Source organism: Pinus tabuliformis, chromosome 2_1, assembly GCF_031772625.1.
Source record: "Pinus tabuliformis cultivar Carrire ecotype Pingquan chromosome 2_1, CPIR1, whole genome shotgun sequence".
NCBI classification, from domain to species: domain Eukaryota; kingdom Viridiplantae; phylum Streptophyta; class Pinopsida; order Pinales; family Pinaceae; genus Pinus; species Pinus tabuliformis.
In genome coordinates this window covers 67,175,372-67,195,507 of record NC_142299.1, presented here as the reverse complement: position 1 = coordinate 67,195,507, position 20,136 = coordinate 67,175,372, and the positions used below count along the sequence as shown (strand labels likewise).

General features: G+C 39.1%; 1 protein-coding gene across 3 annotated transcripts in view; it reads left to right on the top strand.

Annotated features, from left to right (window-relative positions):
- The window catches only part of HBT (CDC27 family protein), a 52,433-nt gene extending 48,816 nt beyond the window's left edge, over positions 1 to 3,617 (top strand). For all 3 annotated transcript variants that reach the window (XM_089402166.1, XM_089402167.1, XM_089402165.1), the window contains 7 exons: positions 894 to 970; positions 1,258 to 1,377; positions 1,476 to 1,559; positions 1,678 to 1,813; positions 2,371 to 2,652; positions 2,785 to 2,905; positions 3,218 to 3,617. In XM_089402166.1, coding sequence (XP_089258292.1) covers positions 894 to 970; positions 1,258 to 1,377; positions 1,476 to 1,559; positions 1,678 to 1,813; positions 2,371 to 2,652; positions 2,785 to 2,835 — 750 coding nt within the window. In that variant the 3' untranslated portion in view covers positions 2,836 to 2,905; positions 3,218 to 3,617. The remainder of the gene's footprint in view (positions 1 to 893; positions 971 to 1,257; positions 1,378 to 1,475; positions 1,560 to 1,677; positions 1,814 to 2,370; positions 2,653 to 2,784; positions 2,906 to 3,217) is intronic.
- Positions 3,618 to 20,136: the final 16,519 nt, after the last annotated feature.

Genomic DNA, 20,136 nt, shown 5'->3' with positions numbered 1-20,136 from the left:
TCTCTGCTCGTCTTTCATCCAGAAGAGACAAGTGAAAGCGAGGGGGAATCCCCTTGAGAAAGAGGATCCCCCGAGAATGTATGTCACTTCATGTCCAAAAACTTCATAGCCAGTAACGCAGGGCTAGTGAAAAAACCCATGACAGAGGAAAAACAGAGTGCAAACACCAACCCATTGCTTTCCCTTTGTGAGCATCCCAAACATACTGGACCCCTATCGGAAAAATGAACTTTGAAATTCATGTGTAGAATTTGTACCATGGCTCCAGACGCATCTTGAGCCAGGTTGGAGGAGGATTCAGCGGGGCTGAAACAATGCTCGTCTGCAGAGGCCGCAAGCAATCTTGGCCCACCATCTTTCTCTGTCACATTCACATAACCAGTGGTGGTGCCTATCCAAAAATTGCAGAGAGGACAAACCCTAGAGCACAGTGCAAAGGCCATTTTTCTTCTTCCCTTCCAATTCAACCCATTCCCCAGTAGCTAAAAGTATTGATTTTGTATTAAATTAGTTTGTATGTACAACGACATCAATAATTTATGTATAAAAAATCTTGTTTTCCACTTAGTGTTAGAGGAATGAAAAACTGTATTTCATTGAGCAGCTATCTTTTGAAGAAAACCTGGATTTCTATTATCACAAGCATTCATGAAGAAGATACAAGTGCAAAATTGTTATACTTTCCAATGTTCTAGATTTCAATTACGGAAAATAAATAAAACTTAATGGTGCACAGGCTAAGTGTTTAACTTCTATTTAATGTATTTTGAATGGACATATAGCAAATAAGATGGCATAGATTGAACTAGATAGGTGGATAGGCAAAATATGTGACAGTAAATGCCAATTCCGCAGCCCTTTTACTCATCTAGGGTAATGTAAATGTATTGCAGCACATGAAGGAGGAGATGAAGTTGAGTTACTTGGCTCAGGAATTAAACGCAATTGATCGTTTATCTCCTCAAGCTTGGTATGTCTTATTATAATTCTTTCAAAATAGTATTGTTCATTTATTTAAAAATCAAAATTTATGTTATTAAGACTTGCCTTTATAGTTATAGGTTTTTATCTACGTGATGTAAATTCTTTTGATTGGGACTGGGGTGCAAGAGCCCTTTTTTTACATTACTAAAGGTTATTAAGCTCATTTTTTGATTGATATCATTCATTTTTTGATTGATATCATAAGCTCATATTAAACATGAACCGCAAATGTCATGTTGGTCTTTTGTTGATGATGGGATTGATTATATGCAGGTGCGCTTTGGGTAATTGTTATAGTTTGCAGAAAGATCATGAGACTGCCCTGAAAACTTTTCAACGAGCCATACAACTTGATTCACGTTTTACTTATGCCCATACACTCTGTGGTCATGAGTATGCTCTGACCTGAATTATTCTGTTCCTGCAACTATTTTAATGATTACTTATTCATCACCGGTGGCTTTTGCATTATTCATTTAATTCTTTTACAGATATGTTGCAATGGAGGAGTTTGAGAATGGCATTACCTGTTATCGAAGTGCACTGCGAATTGACCCTCGCCATTACAATGCCTGGTGAAGTTTTGATCTAGTAACTAAATGAGAGGAAGCTTAGCATAGGAATCATTTTTTTGTTTCTTTGTGCAAAGCTTGGGATCAATAGGATTTTGAAAATCGTCTTTCTCTGGTTCAGGTATGGCTTGGGAATGATATATCTCCGGCAGGAAAAGTATGATTTTGCGGAGCATCATTTTCGAACGGCTTTTCTAATAAATCCTCGATCGTCTGTTCTAATGTGTTACCTTGGGATGGCTCTACATGCTCTAAAGGTTGAAGTTAATAGTGTCTATTTTCTAACTTGTCCTGGTTTGCTTGCCCTTAAAGGTCACACAGTTTGGGTTTGAAACTTGGGATGAAGAAAAATAGGATTATACGTGGTGAATTATGTCTGTAGAAGACTCCTAAACTTCACATCGAATTGCTTATGTGACAAAATATATGTATATTTTGTGTTATCCTTTTGAGTGTTGCATTTGATGCATATATGCATTTTTCATTCTTTGGCCTTGGTAATCAAAGCAAGTGGGCAAATGCAATATCCCACGGTTTTTGAATTGGATATTTTGTTCTAATCAGTTTTGCTGTTGGGTATTCAGTTGCTACTTGCTTCAGTTAGCATGCTGGTCTTTATAGGCTTAAAATGGTTTCTCTGTTAAGAATATTTGTTCAAAAATATTTGCTATTGTAGTAAAACTCATTTTAAAACATGTACTGCTGTCGTAAGGCCTTTCTTCCGACATAATTGAAATATACATGAGTTTCAAATTTCAATGTTTAGTCATCTTCAACATTTAAAGACTCTTATTTCTATCTTTCTATCTCACAGAGAAATGAAGAAGCCCTTGAAATGCTGGATCAAGCAATCTTAGCTGATGCAAAGAATCCATTACCTATTTATCAGAAGGCAAACGTGTTAGTGAGCAATGAAAGATATAACGATGCTTTAGAGGAGCTGGAGTTGCTAAAAGAAGTTGCACCCCGTGAAAGTAGTGTCTACTCTCTTATTGGTAAAATTTACAAGCGCATAAATATGCCAGAACGTGCAATGTATCATTTTGGGCTTGCTTTGGATTTGAAGCCATCAACTGCAGATGTTGCCATAATCAAGGTTGAATCCTTAACATGTTTTGTTGTACTGTCTTGTTATGATCTGCATCTTATGTTTTAACTAGATTTTGTATTTTTTTTTAGAATTTTTTTGGGGTATTTTTCTACACATTTATGAAAACTGTGTTGGCAGTCTGCTATTGAGAAGTTGCATGTACCAGATGATATAGAGGATCATCTGTAGAAATTCTGTGATGCTGGAATATATATTTTGGGGCCAATCCCAACATCTGTCAATCTGTTACTTCTGTAAGGTAAGTTATTTGATTTATATATATGATCGTATAGATTCACCATAAAGCATCTTATTCTGCTTTTATTTTCCTTATTTCAAATGCAGGCTGTAAACCATGGTTTCTATCACTTCAGTTCTTTATTATATATTTTCTGTTGAGTTCAAAACTAGGATGCAGTTTCAGGCCTTTTGTGTGCAGAACACTATGACTTGGTTGTTTGTCAATTTTATTGAGATTTTTCCATTTCAGTATTTTTTTTTCTTGCTTGCTGTTTGGGTTCAAATATTTTTATTTTGTTAGCAATGATCTAATTGAATTTTTGTCCTGCAGGAAGTTCAGGCTGTATTTGTAGGTTCGTCTATCAGTCTAATCCTGGGGAATTACTGGTATCCAGCACTAATATGATGTCTGTGCCACTTCTCACTGTGTCAGATGAGCGAAGTGTACCATGTGAAGGATGAAGGCCACATTGGCTTTTATTGTTAACTAATATTATCCTGCTAAGAAACTTAGGGAACTCATGCTCTTTAGGTCATATGCGGGCTGTACAATACAGGAATGTAGAGGATTAACATGCTAAAATGCAATAGCCATGGCTTTATTCTCAATGGCCTTGGCGTTAGAGGGATCTGTTATGGCAGTTTTTTGTTTGGCCATGTATGCAACTCCACAGTGTAACTAATTTGGTTGTCTTAATTTATGATGATTGGGGTCCCTTGATTTAACGTAACCATGGAGCAAAAACAAATCTAAGCTTCTTGTTATGATTTAAAATAGATGAATTCACAACTATGCTATCAACTGACAGGATGAATGATATCCATGTCTTTGACTATTTATTTTTTTAAATCAGGGGGTGGGAACTCGACTTACCTAGGATTTTACTCGAGCAGCTATAGGTGTTGAGCTACACACATTTGTCTACTAACAAATGGCAAAAAAGGGCAGAAATCTTGATGATTTTTTAGTTGAAATTGAAATAAAAAGGTTTACAACTATGCTATGATCTATCACACATCAAATCTGTTCAAATGGCTGAAAGCAGTTAGCAGGTTGCTATACAAATCAGCGAAACGTTTCCAGTGACTTTTAATTCAAAATTAGTTCTTTGATCCAATATAAGAATGAGTGTAAGACACATTGAAATCAGGTTCGTGACATGTCACTCAGTTGGAACTACATTATAACATGTCTCCAGATGCGATGGCCATTATTTTCAACCTATTGCAGTGCTTCGAAGCCTTTGTTGTGGCCATTAAAAATAACCTGAAATGACACCCATAACACTGGCCGGATCTCTTTTGCTGCCTTTGAAAACCACCAAACGTCAAACTTGCATAAGTCCATCTGAATCCTGGATCAAGTACAGAGGAATCAAAAACCTCTAGGTGCGCTTGATAGATCCATGGTTAAGGTTGATGTATGCAATTTTTTTTAATTGTTTTCGACGTGGCCAACGTTTATATATATATCTACCTAAGCTATAGAGCTCTTATTTTTCCCAGGGAAATATTTTTTTTTTCTGAAAGCTTCAAATCTCGCATAACGCTTCAAATGACCGATGAAGGAATTAGAGCATTCCTAAATAAGTATGCCCATATAATGCCTTCATTGTCAACCATGGGATGCTACATGGAATGTAGCATTCAATCCCATTTATCCTTGGGGCATTTCATTTCGCGGTATCATGGCACTCCAAACCTCTGACAGAGCTCAAATTTGAGATGATGCCGGCTTCTCAATTATCAAGATGTGGTCAAAATTTCTTGGTGACAATGCAGAGGATACTATAATCTTGGGATTTTGCTAAAAAAAAAACCGAATTCAATTTCTAGGAACTTAGATCAAATTGAACCAAGTTTCCACTTCTCCCCCGATCAAGGAAATACATCAAAAAGCTACATCATTAGTTCTCCCCATATCCAACCACCAAAGAATACATTATATAAAAAATAATACATTATATAAAAGATGTATCAGAAACCAGCACTTTGCAGCCAAAAGAATGCCAGGGATTCTGGCTGCCATATCAGCCCAGATCCTGCTACCTATTTAGACATTTAATAATTCCAGACAAATAATCAACTCTTCATACAAAATCATTGTCTAACAAATATGCATACATGTTGGTAGGACATACCATTTAAGAAGAAACAACCACCATTAATATAGCAGCTCAATTAATACTCTTTGATAATAAAACACCTAGCAGCTCAATTTATACTCTGATAATAAAACACCTTTAGAAATCTTAGCAAAAGTGGCAAAAGCTGGAATTAAATTATCTAGACGTAAAAGTTGGTAATATTGTCATTGATCAATTGGTGTTAAACTATGTTGAATGTTGAATTGATGATAATTTATGCTTGAATGCAAAACACTAAAAATGATGTGAAGTGTAAAGACTGAAAATTAAATGTGAACGCTGAAAATGGTTAAAGTGGAACATAAAATATTGATACAAAAGCCGAAAAATATATGTTTTCATTGTACAGAAGAATGTAGATAATACAATTCTGATTTGTCTCTTTGTAATCGTCATTGATTGAGCAGTTTTATTTCAGCCGTATTTTATATTACAAATTTTCTTTCAAAATTGAAAATGAAGAGACAAGCTTATGAACAGTTTTTGGAAGTCATTTCATATTCATGCAAATAATACAAACAACCAAAATGGCTTGCTTATAAAATATACAATGTGGAATTGGAACAAAACTTTTTGAAGTGAAGAACTCTGCATAAGAAGATTGATGAGCAACAATAGAAGATACACAAAGTGAAAAAGAGAAGCAATGCAACAATAGATTTGACAACGAAATTGTATATAAGGTAACTAGCATTTGTGACTTGATGTTGTGATTAAGAGATTTCCGTCCCTTTCTATGTTGTAGCATGATAAAGAACAAGTTGTAGCCGGTTGAGGTAAGAGCCTCCTGTGAGTTATAGTCTGCAGAAAAATTGTGGGAGTATGACCACCTTTTGAGGTAGGAGTCAACAAAAATATGATGTAATGAGTAGTAACTTGCCTTCACACCACTTTTAGCCTAAAATTTGTGGTTTTCTCTATTCGGGGTTTCCAATTATATCTAGTGTCTTCATGTGTCGGTTCTTGAATTTTTGATAAATATATTTGCAAATTTATCTCTCTGACACCTGCAAAAGGAATTCCATAATAATAGAGCACATACATAAACCATTAGCTGCATAAGAAGAAAATTAAGTTGAGCAAAAGTAAAGATTTTAAATCACTGGTTCACCCCCCCCCTCAGTAATTTCCAATCATAAATATCAATTAGTATTAGAGTGAGGTTCCTTTAGTAACAGCTTAATGTTGAAATTGACAAGTCTGACACGTTAGAAATCCCTACTGCATTATCTGGTTTAATTTCTCCTACTTGTTTATTCCATTAATAAGTTATTTATAAATATAAACACAAATGTAGCCTTAATTCATATACATATCAACAACTGAAATAACTGAGACAAACACACAACGGACACAATTATTTTTGGATAATTGTCTCAGGAAAAACCCAATGCGTGAAAACTGGTGCAACAGATATGAGGGTTTTATTATTATGCAGTTTTTGAATACAACTAGGGTGCCAGAAATGGCTCACCCAACAGAGAATCGCTCGGCAATAGTACCTCTCCTCGGAGACAAATATTCGCGCTGATCAATCACGGGATGAACGATCCCACATCAACTGCGACAGCTTCCACCGTTCTACGTCACTCGGCAGGGACTGCGTCACCCTTCCCGGCTCACCAGCACTCATTTTGCCCCACGAAAATTCTTCTGGCGTTGTGTCTTGGCCCCACGTCAGCTTTGCTAGCCTCTGTGCAACAACTGAAGCCTTTGCGTTAGCTCTCAGATCTGCGTCACCCATGTTGCCCTCTTTAGTCTCTGCGTAGCTCCCAACAGCCTCTGCATCAGCCTCTGTAGGCTCTGCGCTGTTTCTTTGGCACTATCTCTACCACTTTGCTATGTATTTTCGGCCTCGTGCCGAACTGCCCCTCGCTGCAACAGATCACTCGTTCGATTCTCTCGGCAAACCCCGCTCCAGAAAATCGAATTCACTGATCAATTTGGTGTATCCAAGTGACCCTCAAGCCTCTTCTTACACTTTTTCCGTTGAGTCTTCAATGACCGAGATTAAGTTCCTAATCAATGGCTAAGATTAGATTTGGCTTGATCCATGTCATTTAGAACATTCTCACCCAGTTTTATATTAATACTCATTAATATTTTAATTTTCCGAAGTTTAGACTTAAAAACTCCATTAAAAATATTAATTATTTTAATATCTCTCCAACTAGGTGGAATTTCTCCAAACTATTTTTGGGTCTTGGAGATCTCATGTGCTTTAGCCTCTCCACCAATTTTAATGGCTAGAGCACATCCGATGCTACCACAAATCAACACTCCCTCTTAGCGAGGAATGTGCTCTAGTAATGCTTCACCATGGAAACATCACACCGATCCTCTTTATCGGTACCTGTGTTGATGCTTGGCCTATTGTCTCACCTCAACTGCACTGCTTCTTCCTGTACTGCTGCCCATGACACTGCCACTGCCAATGCTTCATCTGTACTGCAACTCCCTCTTAATATGTTGCTCACGCTGCGTTTAACACTGCAACTGCTAACTGCTGCACTGCAACTCAGTTATCGAGAAGTAGGTAACTAACTTCTCCCAAATAATGATATCCCAGTCAGTCTAAAAGCCACGTGAAACTGAAGTTGCCTCTGCTGCTATCCTGTGCTCCCTTTGCTACCACTGCACTGTTGCACACAACTCTGTGTCTCTTGCACTGTTGCACCCTCCACTGCATTGCCTCAGATTTCTGCACCCAAGAACTGCCTTGCTACTCCACTACACTTTGCTCCACTCAACATCTGTCACTCTGCTATTGTCACTAAGGGATTCCGTAGCCGGATATGATCCAAGAATTTGGGCACCTTAAGGATCCTGCCCCAAGTTTGTAGTCCTCCTGACTACAATTCGATGTCTCCCCACTTCTTCTTTGGAGGTGCATGAGCATTCATGGCACAATCGTCATTAGTCTCGACCTCTTTTTCCGCCTTAGCTAGAGCTACCCTGGAGTTGGAAACCTTTCCCTTGTTTTTCTTTCTTGGACATTGGGATGCATAATGTCCCAGCTCCCCATAATGGAAGCACTTCACCTTGGAGATATCCTTCTTCTTCCTCTTCCCTTGTTGTCCCACAGATGTTAGAGCAACATCCTTCTCCTCTTTCTTGATTCGATTTCCCTTACCACTACTCCTTGCCTTGGTCAACCTCCTGATCTCTTCTTGGCGAAGAGCTGCCCACATGTCCTCCCATCCTGAAAGAGTAGTTATGCCCAAAATTCTTTGAACAAATGGCTCCCACTCCTTGGAGACTGCATCCAGGGCGGTCCTTACGTTGAACTCCGGATCCGATGTAGACCCATTGGAAGTAAGTTGGTCACGAATCTCCTGCAATCTGAGGAGGAACGGATCTATCTGGTCTCCCTTCTGCATCTGATATGACCGCAACTAATTCAAGGCTGTCAAAGTATCCCACATTTCCTTTGCTGTGTTCTTTTCAGCAATATGTGGTATGACATGATCTTTGACCCCGTGAAGGATCATGCACTTCGCCCTCGCCATTGCATCCTCATACTTCTCATTTTCAGCTAGGTCAACTGGGATAGCCACGGTTCTCAAGGAAAAGTCCTTGATGCGATGTCGATCCAGGACTACTGGGATCCTGGCCTTCTGGATGACAAAGTTGGAAGCCCCATCCAACTTGTCCTGATCCCTCAGTTCGTTCACTGCCATTTCAGATCCTCTTCTGGACTCTCGCTGAGTTTTGACTTCCCTCCTGGAAATCTCCCTCTAAGTCCTGATTTCCCTACTAGAAATCTTCTCGCCAAATGTCTAACCACTCCTCTCCAATCCTCCTTGCAACTGCAACTCGGATCTAGATTTCTTGGCTAGAAATCTGTCAAGGTAACAATTCCCTCTACCTTGGTTCTGTCCCCTTAGGTACTGTTCCGCATCAACAGAAACAACACCCCACCAGCTTCTCAATCACAATATACCCACAGCTTCCCAAGCCCCGACAACTGAAGAAACTGAGCCTTTCAGGCCCTGCGCAATCCCAACAATGACAAAATCTACTCCTCCTGGCCAAAATGTCAATCCTTCCTAACTGAGAAAGATGGCTGAGAACTGCATAGATCTGATATCCCCCTCTGCCTCTGTGCTGACCCTCCTCCTGGCTCGAAATGATGACGCAAACCCTCTACGTCACTTCTTCTTTGCTGCTTCTGCTCTGGAACATCGCTGTCTCTCGGGACAACTGTTATTGCTGCAAATTCTTCAGATTACTGTTGGTGCCTTCAGTCCTTCTATGATCTGCAATGCTCTGATACCATGTTGAAATTTCTAAGTCTGACACATTCCCCACTGCATTGTCTGGTTTAATTTCTCCTACTTGTTTATTCCATTAACAAGTTATTTATAAATATAAATACTGAAATAAACACAAATGCAGCCTTAATTCATATACAAATCAACAACTGAAATAACTGAGACAAACGCATAAGGGACAATTATTTTTGGACAATCGTCCTTGGAAAAATCCAATGCGGGAAAACCGGTGCAACAAATATGAGGATTTTATTATTATGCAGTTTATCAATACAACTAGGGTGCCAGAAATGGCTCAACCAATAGAGAATTCCCTCAGTAGTAGTACCTCTCCTCAAAGACAGATATTCCGGCTGATCAATCACCCAATGAACGATCCCACAACAACTATGGCAACTTCCATTGCTCCGCGTCACTTTGCAGGGACTGTGTCACCCTTCTCGGCTCACTAGCACTTAGTCTACCCCACAAAAATTCTTCCGGCGCTACCTTTTGGCCCTGCGTCAGCTCTGCGCAGCTACTGAAGCCTCTGCATCAACTCTTAGACCTTCTGTGTCACCCACGCTGACTTCTTTAGCCTCTGCGTAGCTCCCAGCTGCCTCTGTGTCAGCCTCTCCAGGCTCTGCGCTATCTCTTTGGCACTATCTCTACCTCTCTACTATGTATTCTCGGCCTCGTGCCGAATTGCCCCTCGCTGCAACAGATTACTTGTTCGATTCTCTCAGCAAACACCGCTCCAGAAAATCGAACTGACTGATCAATTTGGTGTCTTCGGCTGACCCTCAAGCCTCCTCTTATACTTTTCCTGTTGAGTTTTCAATGACCAAAATTAAGTCCCTAGTCAATGACTAAGATTAGATTTGCCTTGATCCATGCCATTTAAAACATTGTCACGCAGTTTTATATTAATACCCATTAATATTTTAATTTTCCTAAGTTTAAACTTAAGAACTCCATTAAAAATATTAATTATTTTAATATCTCTCCAACCGAGTGGAATTTCCCAAAACCATTTCTAGGTCTTGCAGATATCATGTGCTTTAGCCTATCCCCCAATTTTCATGGCTAGAGCACATCCAATGCTACCACAAATCAACATCTAACAACTAGAAGGAGGTCCTAAGTCAGTAAAGTCGCTAGTCAAGAAGGATGCTCAACAAATAAAGCCCCTAAGTCTGAGTTGTTGTTGTTAGGGTCCTATAATTTATAAGATCTCAAGATAATTGAGTGTTGTATCGCAGGAATCTTATTTTGTAAATATTTGTCAATCTTCCAATGATTCCTAAATAAAAGAAAAAAAAATAGAATAAAAAATGAAAAGAGAGTATAAGTAAGAAAAAGAGAAAAAACAAGAATATTGAAAAGAAGAAAAGATTGAACCCCACCAAAAGAAAGAAAAATAAAAAAAGAATAATACTGAAAGTGTTGTAAGTCTAAATGCCACTACTCATAGATAGTTTTGCTTCATCACTGAAAAATAAAAGTTGTGTGCAGCTTGTTCAAATGCCACAATCACTAATTTTTAGTTTAATCACATAGTGTAATCATGATTAAACTTTTTTCAATTTCTGTAAATTAGGTTAAAGAATAAAGGTTTTCCCAACAATTAAATCTAGGTAGAAAACGACATTGATTCAACTATTTAATCTAGATCAATAGGAGGAATAAGGGATATGTTAGATAGTTTTTCATTCTGCAAGAAAAGAAAATAAATGGGGTTTGCTAGTTTAAGTGCACCTTTTTGAAAATAAAAAATGCTAGTTTAGCTAAAGTTAGGTAGATTAGGTGATGTATAAAATATTTGTTTATGTAAATTTTATCCTAAGTTTTAAGGATATGATGAAGAAGTCAAAATATGCAAGATGGGATAAAGTCTTTCATATATTTCATCATTTATCCTTTATCCTAAGTTCAAAAGAGGAAATATGTGTGCTATGGGAATAAAGCACTTTCATATGTTTATTTTAAACTTTATCTTCATTTGGGAACACAAAGTGTAATAACGCAAGCAGATAAAGTTCTTTTTGTTGCTTATGGTTAAAGTACATTACAAACAGCCGCCTCGGGATCTGGGCTCGCTCCGCATCCATGACCATTATCATCCTTCGACCCTCCCTCTCCATCCTTGCCTTTACTACTTGGGGGGGTGACGGGGCGGGGTCTGAAAAATGGATTCTTCCACCAGGCCCCATCCTCTACGTGTCATCCTCTCACGATTTCGCACCCCCTCGGCCATTCCCGCTTACTGCTTCCTATCCCCTCCGAAACCACTGTTCTCTCGCCCACTTTACCACGAACCACCACGATTTATTCTGCCATTCTTCTCTCGCCACGTTGCATACTCGTTGGCCTATTAAATGCTTTCCTAACAAACGACTGTTTTGCATTAACTTTGTAAATTCCCGGGTAACTGTTTAGGCCTAACAGTTTCGTGCCATTTTCAATGGGACATTCACCACAACGTTTAAAAGCTTCTGAACCTATCATTCTCATCCCTTTTCACTCCTGTTTTTATGTTATTGACAGTTCTGCTTAGCGATTACTCTCAAAACTATTCCACGACCAGATCACGACAAAAACTTGACAGTTCCCTGTTTTTTTACCTGATAGTTTGATTACTCAAATACTTTCCCCGGTATACATTTTTGTAAATCTCTCCCGTTCTCTTATTCTTACAGTCATGCCTCCAAAGACTCAAACTCAAGATAATCCAGTTAATCCTTTGATTCCCCCTTCTATAGATTTAGATTATATACCTTTCGCTGATAGGGATTACATGATTAATGAAGCCCAATGTGACTCTGATTTTCTGGAATTGTTTTGCTGGTTAGAGGACAACCATGCAGATAAGACCGATGAAATTTGGTTCTAGGAGTCCAACCTCCCCCATTACATTTTCCCACTGACATTCCAAGCCCCAAACTTTACCAGAAGGTGTCAGACATGCTATGTACTTGCCCAAAGAGCCATCATTGCCCTTACATGTGACATTCTCTTCACAATCACAACCCAATCCATTGACCAAATGATGCTGGCTCCCTCTGTGGAAAATAATACTCCATTCTCTTTAGAAGCCCTCACCCAGCTTTATCAGAAGTTGTATTTTTCCACCAGAGCTAGAATCTTTGAGATTTTCTTGCTTGAGAATGCCTAATTTCCTAAAAAAATCCTCCATATCCTTCCTCCATCTTCCCTGATCAAGCCAATCAAATTATATCCATGATTTCCTACATTTTAGGCTATTATTTTGATCAGTAGGTAGATGACCCCATTTTAGGATTCCTCTCCATATTTTCCACATACAGCAAGACCTCCTTGGTGTTCAATTTCAGTCAATTCTTGGCTGACAATATTCGTGAACAACTTATAAAGTTTTCCACAGAAAATGTGTTGAATTACACCTATATTTTGATTGATATGTTTCTCTATTATCAGGTAGACAAATTTAGTTTTTCATTGCAGAAGCTTGATGATGCAGGGAACCAACAACCAATGATATTTTGGACCTCATTGGTCATGAGAGAACAACATGAATTCACTTATAAGCAGTGTATTGAAGATTTTGTTCATCCAACCATGAACAATCTAAAAAGTGCAGTACAATCCATGATCAATGATGAAATCAAGAGAATTTTGCACGTGACAAATCAGGGAAAGATTGGGGACTGGTATTTATACCAAAATTACACAGAAATCAGGGTGTATGGTTGCGAATTGGCACCTTATAAACTCCCCATATACCTCACAATGAGGGTTTTTTCCCTAGAGTATATCAGACAGATGATGAATTCGAATGACATCCACTTTGTAGTGGCCAAGAAGAAGTCACAATTTAGAATAAAAGCACAGGTGGGCCCATTTGTGTGTAACACAAGGACAATAGGTGAAGAAGCATATAGAATGCTCAAAGAAATGAAGTTTAGTCTAAGCTTTACATGGTCTTATGACCCCCGTGGCATCATTTCAAAGCTCAGAGTGGAGAATAGAGCAGTATGCCAATCAGCTGGAGTGGACAAAAAATACCTTGCAGGAAGCTGAAGAACAACTCATTTCTACTTCTAGTCTACAGACTCCTATTTGTCAGGAAAAATCAAGCAAAAGATAGAAGGATGAAGTATCTTCATCAACAACTGGGAGTGAAGCCAAAGAGTTCAGGATCAACTACAGAAAGAGAACAAAGTTAACTTTTAGAGTATAATTGGACAAAGAAACCGAGGAGAAGGCTGCCATCATAATCACAGATTCACCACCTATAACTATAAAATTCAAAACATCTCCTACTAAACCTTCATCTTCACGGGTCACAAGGAAACTGAGCTAGAATCACAGAATGTCCAAACAAAAAAGGAGAAGACAATTTTTGGCAGGTACAAGGAAATTAAGCTTAGGAATGAGATTTTAAAAATTAGTACATATAACCAATTCTGGAAGTAGACTTCCAACTCACAGAGTCGTTTGTTGTCAGTTTTTGACACATAGCATGGAAAAATGCAGATGGCCTTTCTTAAGGCCCAAATTCCACAACCAAAATTATCGATAGACTACAAGAGCACTACTTTCAAGTTTAGCACAAAGGACATACATCCCATTGATCAAATGGAGTTGCACAAACAAACTGGTGAAATGATATCCTCCACTTTGACTAACACTGCTATGTCACTATCTAAATTGCAAGTTTCATTTGCAAATGTTCAATCATAGTTAAAAATTGAGAAAGTGTCCTCCTTGGGCAAGGATAACAGGATTAAGTCTTTAGAAGACTTGGTGGTTAAGATAGGGCATGACCTTAAAGATGTCAATGCTATTGAGGATATTATTAAAAAGAAGAACTTGGACATTGCAGCCTTGAGAAAGCAGTTCAAGCTGCCAACCATAGAGGATCCATTGACCAAGGCAATTGAAGAAAGTGAAGCACAAAAAACAGACACGATGAAGTTGATCATAGATCAAAATATACAAATTAGACAGATGGAGGCAGAGATGGAGAAAATGATAAAGGAGAAGGAGGAGAGTCAGAAGATGACCACTGTCCCCCTGGATGCCATACTTATTTCTCGGCTTCCAGCAACAGGGACAACCATTGCAGCCACTTCTTCCACTCAGACTGTGAGTGCTGACCAAGTAACAAAGGCACTGGAGAATATGTCACTCCAATCAAAGGAGATTGAGACTTTGCAGGGCCAACTCAAAGTTCTAGAAGTGCAAAAGGCCAAAGCTGAAGCAACTCGGGTTACTGAAATGCAAAAATTCTAGAGACTGTTGGAGAAGTTGCAGAAGGTAGAGAGAGACACTTCATTTGGTTAGACATTGGCCCAAGCCAAGGAAACCATTTGGATGAATACACTGGACTCTATGAATGATATTTGACCTTCTATCCAAATCATATTTGAGCAAAAAGAGTTGATAGAGAAGAGTACAAAATCTATTGTGCAGGGAAGAAAAAAGCTGGGAGAGATGCCCACAGAAGCCTCCAACATTATCAGGTTCTTAAACTCAAAGTCTAAGTATGAGCTTGAAGAAGTGGGGATTAGTGACAAGACTGCTACCATTCTGGAAGTCAAGAAAGTCTTGACAAACAGAATCTTATTGATCAGTTTGAAGAAAGGTGTGAAACCTTGGAGCTACAAGTAAATAGGTTCACTAACAGGATTGAAGCATTAATCCAAAAGGGACTGCCCAAAATTTATGTTATAAATGAAAAATTAATCACTCCGGAAGACTATATCCTGAAGATGAAAGAAATGGCTAGAAGCAACATCAAGTTCAGTGGGATTAAGGGCAATATGAAAACAAATGATTTTTTTGAAACCATGTCAAATGATTTCCATGTGAAGAATGAGATAAAACACATTTTTACTGTAAAGCCAACTTTTGACAAATACACAGAGGTAGATGAAATTTGTAGGAATTTACAGGGTAAGTTCCTCAGAAAGAATACCAAAAGGACACCGCTCACAACCAGATCTCAAATCAATACACCAGTATTTTTGACGTGGTTAAAACCCTCAGAGTGCAAGGAGGGAAACAGTCCACAGCCTGTCCCAACATGGGTATAGACAATTTATTAATCAAAGAATGAACATTTACATAAGCTTCTCTCATGCACGGATTACACGAACAATGACCCTCCATGCGCTTTAAATAGAACTCATGGACCAATCGGGTGTCAAGCCACGGATCAAGTGTCGATAATACCGAGGTGAGAGTGAACCGTCGGATCACTACATATCGTGACCGTCGGATTGCAAGTTATAATATGTACAACGGTAAAGAAACACACTTTACCTAACTCTATACCTAACTCTAAACTAGACCAAGTTGAACTTAACTATATCCTATGTGTCGGAATATCCTAACATCCCCCCTTAAGAACAACTTGGGATAGGATTGAAGGATTTACAAATATGACACAATAAGAGAAGGAAGGAGGCACTAGAGCCTATCCCCCCTTAGCGACAACTTCCTGAACTCCAAGCATATATCGAAGTTTAGTGAACTTCGCCTCTGTGAGAGCCTTTGTGAAGATGTCTGCAACCTGATCATCTGTTGGACAATATTGCACTTCAAGAACATGGTCATGAATGAGCTTTCTGATGAAGTGCATGTGTAGTTCGATGTGTTTGCTGCGCTGATGCTGAACTAGATCTTTGCATAGCTGAATGGCACTTTGATTATCACACCAAAGTGTGGTTGGATGCTGCTGCTCAAAGCCAAACTCTGATAGGATCTGACGAAGCCACAAGGCATACTCTGCTTCTGCTGACGAAAGAGAAATGGCAGCCTGTTTCTTACAAGCCCATGTAATTGGTCCTGAACCAAGAGTGAAGACATAACCGGCAGTAGACTTCCGATCATCAGGGTCACCAGCCCAATCAGAATCAGTGAAACCAACTAACAGAGGAGCTGCTTTGGCACTGTAATGAATCCCAAACTGTACTGTACCTCGAACATAACGAAGTATTCTTTTGGTTGCTTTCCAATGACTTTCACAGGGGTTTTGCATAAAACGAGCAACAAGGCCAACAGCAAAGGAAAGATCAGGACGAGTATGGGTTAAGTACAAGAGTTTTCCTACAAGTTGACGGTATAAGGTAGCATCAACTTCAGGAGAAGTACAAGAGACTGAAAGTTTGACTCCAGACTGAAAGGGAGAAGGGGCTGGCTTACAGTCTTCCATGTGAAAATGACGAAGAATATCACAAGCATACTTGGACTGGGAAAGGGAAATACCTTCCTTGGATTGCAAGACTTGAAGACCGAGAAAATAGTGTAAGTGTCCTAAGTCTGTCATTTCAAATTTCTTTTTAAGGATAGACTTCACATGGTTTATAAGGTTGGGATCACTGCCAGTAAGGATAAGATCATAAACATAAAGAACAAGGATGATAAGAGAGTCACCCACTTTCTTGGTGTAGACAGTATTGTCAGAATGACACCTAGAAAAGCCAGATTCTAAAAGAAAGCTATCCATTTTGGCATACCAAGCCCGAGGAGCTTGCTTGAGACCATAAAGGGATTTCTTAAGTCGACACACAAGGCTGGAGTCTGTTTGTATGAAGCCAATGGATTGTTCCATATAGATTTCTTCCTGCAAGTCCCCATGCAAGAAGGCAGATTTAACATCCATCTGATGGACTTCCCATTTTAAAGAGGCAGCAAGGGAAAGAACAAGGCGGATAGAGTTCATTTTGGCAACAGGGGCGAAGGTTTCAGTGTAGTCAATGCCTTCAACCTGTGAAAAGCCCTTAGCAACTAGACGAGCCTTATGTTTATCAACTTTCCCATCTGGTCCATACTTGGTTCTGTAAACCCATTTGCATCTAACAAGTTTGCGTCCCTTTGGTAGAGGAACAAGATCCCATGTATCATTTGTCATCAATGAATGATATTCTTCATTCATAGCTGCTTCCCAATGTGGATGGCCTGAAGCTTCTGCAAAAGTGTCAGGATCATGATTTACTGGAGCTTGAGCCAGTAAAGAAGAGGCTCTTTCAAACTGAGAACGGGTACGTCGTTGATCTGTAGGATCACCGGCAACATCACCTGCTGCATCCCGAGTAGCACGGACCCATCTTGGAAGTTGAGGATCCTGAGAAGGTGGGGGAGGATTATCATCCTCGCTTTCATCATCAGAAGAAGAAATGTTTTCAAAGATAGAAGAGATAGGAAGAGGTGGCACATCCGCCGGACTAGGCTCGCAGGCCGATTTATTTTCATCAAATTTTACATCTCTTCTAATGATAACATTTTTGGACTTAAATGGAATAAGTCTATAACCTTTTACATCTTCAGAATATCCAACAAAAGTACATTTCTCACTCTTAGGTTCTAAAGCTTTATGCTTTTCATCTGGAATATGGGCCCATGCTTCACTTCCAAACACACGAAAGTGACTTACATCTGGTTTAATGGAACTCCAAGCTTCTTCTGGAGTGATATTCTCTAGAACCTTGGTAGGAGTGCGATTGATTATATAATTTGCACAATTAATTGCTTCGGCCCAAAAACTAAGACTGAGTCCTTTAGATTGCAGCATACAATTAGCCATTTCCTTTAAGGTGCGATTTTTCCTTTCAGCTACACCATTTTGTTGTGGAGTGTATGGAACAGTATGTTGCATTTGAATTCCATTTTCGGTGCAAAAGTTGATGAATGCGTTTTTAACATATTCTCCACCATTATCAGTTCTTAGCTTAAGAATTTGATGTCCAGATTGTTTTTCAACAAATGCTTTGAAGGCCAAAAAAGTGCTAAATACTTCGCTCTTGAGTTTTAAGAAGTATACCCAAGTGCGTCTAGAGAAATCATCAATGAAAGTTAAGAAGTACTTGCAGCCAGAGAATGAAGCAACAGGAAGAGGACCACATAAATCACTGTGCACAAGCTGTAAAGGGGCTGAGGCGTGCCAAGAGGCACGTTTGTCAAAACTGTCCCGATGATGTTTTCCGAGTACACATCCGGAACAAACACCATCTTTGCAAGATACCATAGGAAGACCTGTCACCATATTTTCTTTACATAGATGCTGAAGGGAGCGATAGTTTAAGTGACCAAACCGCTCATGCCAAAGTTTGCTCACTTCATCATTATGAGCAACAAACACTGAGGGAAGATGGGATGACCCAAAGTTGTGAAACTTATACAACCTTTTGGAATCATCAGCAAGACCAGTAGCTAGAATCTGTTTAGGATCTTTTAGATCCTTGATTACAACATCATGAGGTGAAAATTCAACAATTTTACCTTCACCTGAATGAGTTATCTGATAAACAGATAGAAGGTTGCAGGATAAGTTTGGAACACATAATACATCATTGAACTGACCATTGTCTAGATGAACAGTTCCAGTCCCTACAACATTAAGAGATCTATCATCACCAACATATATATTTTTGGTGTTACAATCATTTAAAGAAGAAAACATGGCTTGGTTTTTGGCCATGTGACAAGAGGCTCCAGAATCAATGAGCCACTCATGAGAATGAGAAGAAGAAGAAGATACATTTAATGCATAACCAGACTGAGATGATTGACGATGACATGCAGAAAGTGCCGTTCCGGAAGTTGAAGTGGAAGTAGGCTCCAGATGGATGTTATGTTTCTTCATTGCGGCTTCCAAGGCTTCCATCTTCTTAAAGCATTTAGATTCTAAGTGGCCATCTCGATTACAAAAGTTACAATGTCTGTCAGTCCTCTTCCATTTGTTTTTATTGGTCTTGTCATTTTGCTGAAATGATCTTTCATCTTGAGGCTGAGTTGGTTTAGGACCATTCCTTTGAGGATAAGACTTCTTAGGATTCTTTGAATTTGGTTGCTGCTGGGCGGCTAACGCTTTCGAGGAAGAGTTTCCAAGATTAAGAAGACCAAGGTGTAAGAGTTTTTCTTGTTCTCTTATTAAGGAATCACAAAAGGAGTCAAAGGAAGGGGGTTTGTAGTCTTTGCCTTGACAAATGAAAGCCTCCCTTGTAGAATGGAAAGTGGAAACAAATACAGAGTAGGCTGGTCCCAACTTAGTAAGGATGGAATAAATAAGGTTACCATCTTCTTTCTTAACTTTAACACCTTCCAAGAGATATCTAAGGGTCTTGAATTTGGACAAGAAATCTTCAATGCAAGAAAAATTATTAGGATCCAAAGTAAGCAACTCATTCTCAAGTTGATGGGCTCTAATTTCATTTTTGATCCCAAAAACTTTAGCAAGTTTTTCTAATGCTTCATGAGGAGTTTCAATTTCTGCAATGTGGAATCTAAGATCAGGAGAAACAGACATTCCTATCAAACCACGTGCTTGATCTTGTCTATTTTCCCATTTTTCGGCCTTGTCTTCATCTTTGGGTTTCTTCTCTTGGTCTGTGGCTATTCTGAAGAGACCTTTACTTCTAAGTAAATCTCCCATGTAGGCTACCCATTGGAAGTAGTTAGTGCTGTCAAGAATGACTTGGCATGGACTTTCCATTTTTTGAAAAAAAACTGAAGCTGAAGATGCTGAAAGTAAGTGGTCCAATGGATAGATCTCGAAAAAATAGGCGGTTTTAAAAAAAACGGCTCTGAAAAAGGCTTCCGGATGAAGAAGTTATGGCTTTTTGAAAAATAAATTGTTGACGTTGCCGGCAAAGTGCGCGAATGTGCGGGAATGAAAAAATCCGCCCCCACAAAATGGAGACTTGAACCCAAGACCTCTACTCTCTTAAAAAGTCTTTGAACCAATTGATCTATACAAAATATTTGAGAGAGAGAGAGAGAGAGAGAGAGAGGGGGGGGGGGGGCCTCGATTTGCGTGCTTGCCTTGGGAAGGCTCTTTTCCCCTACAAAACACAAAACACAAAACC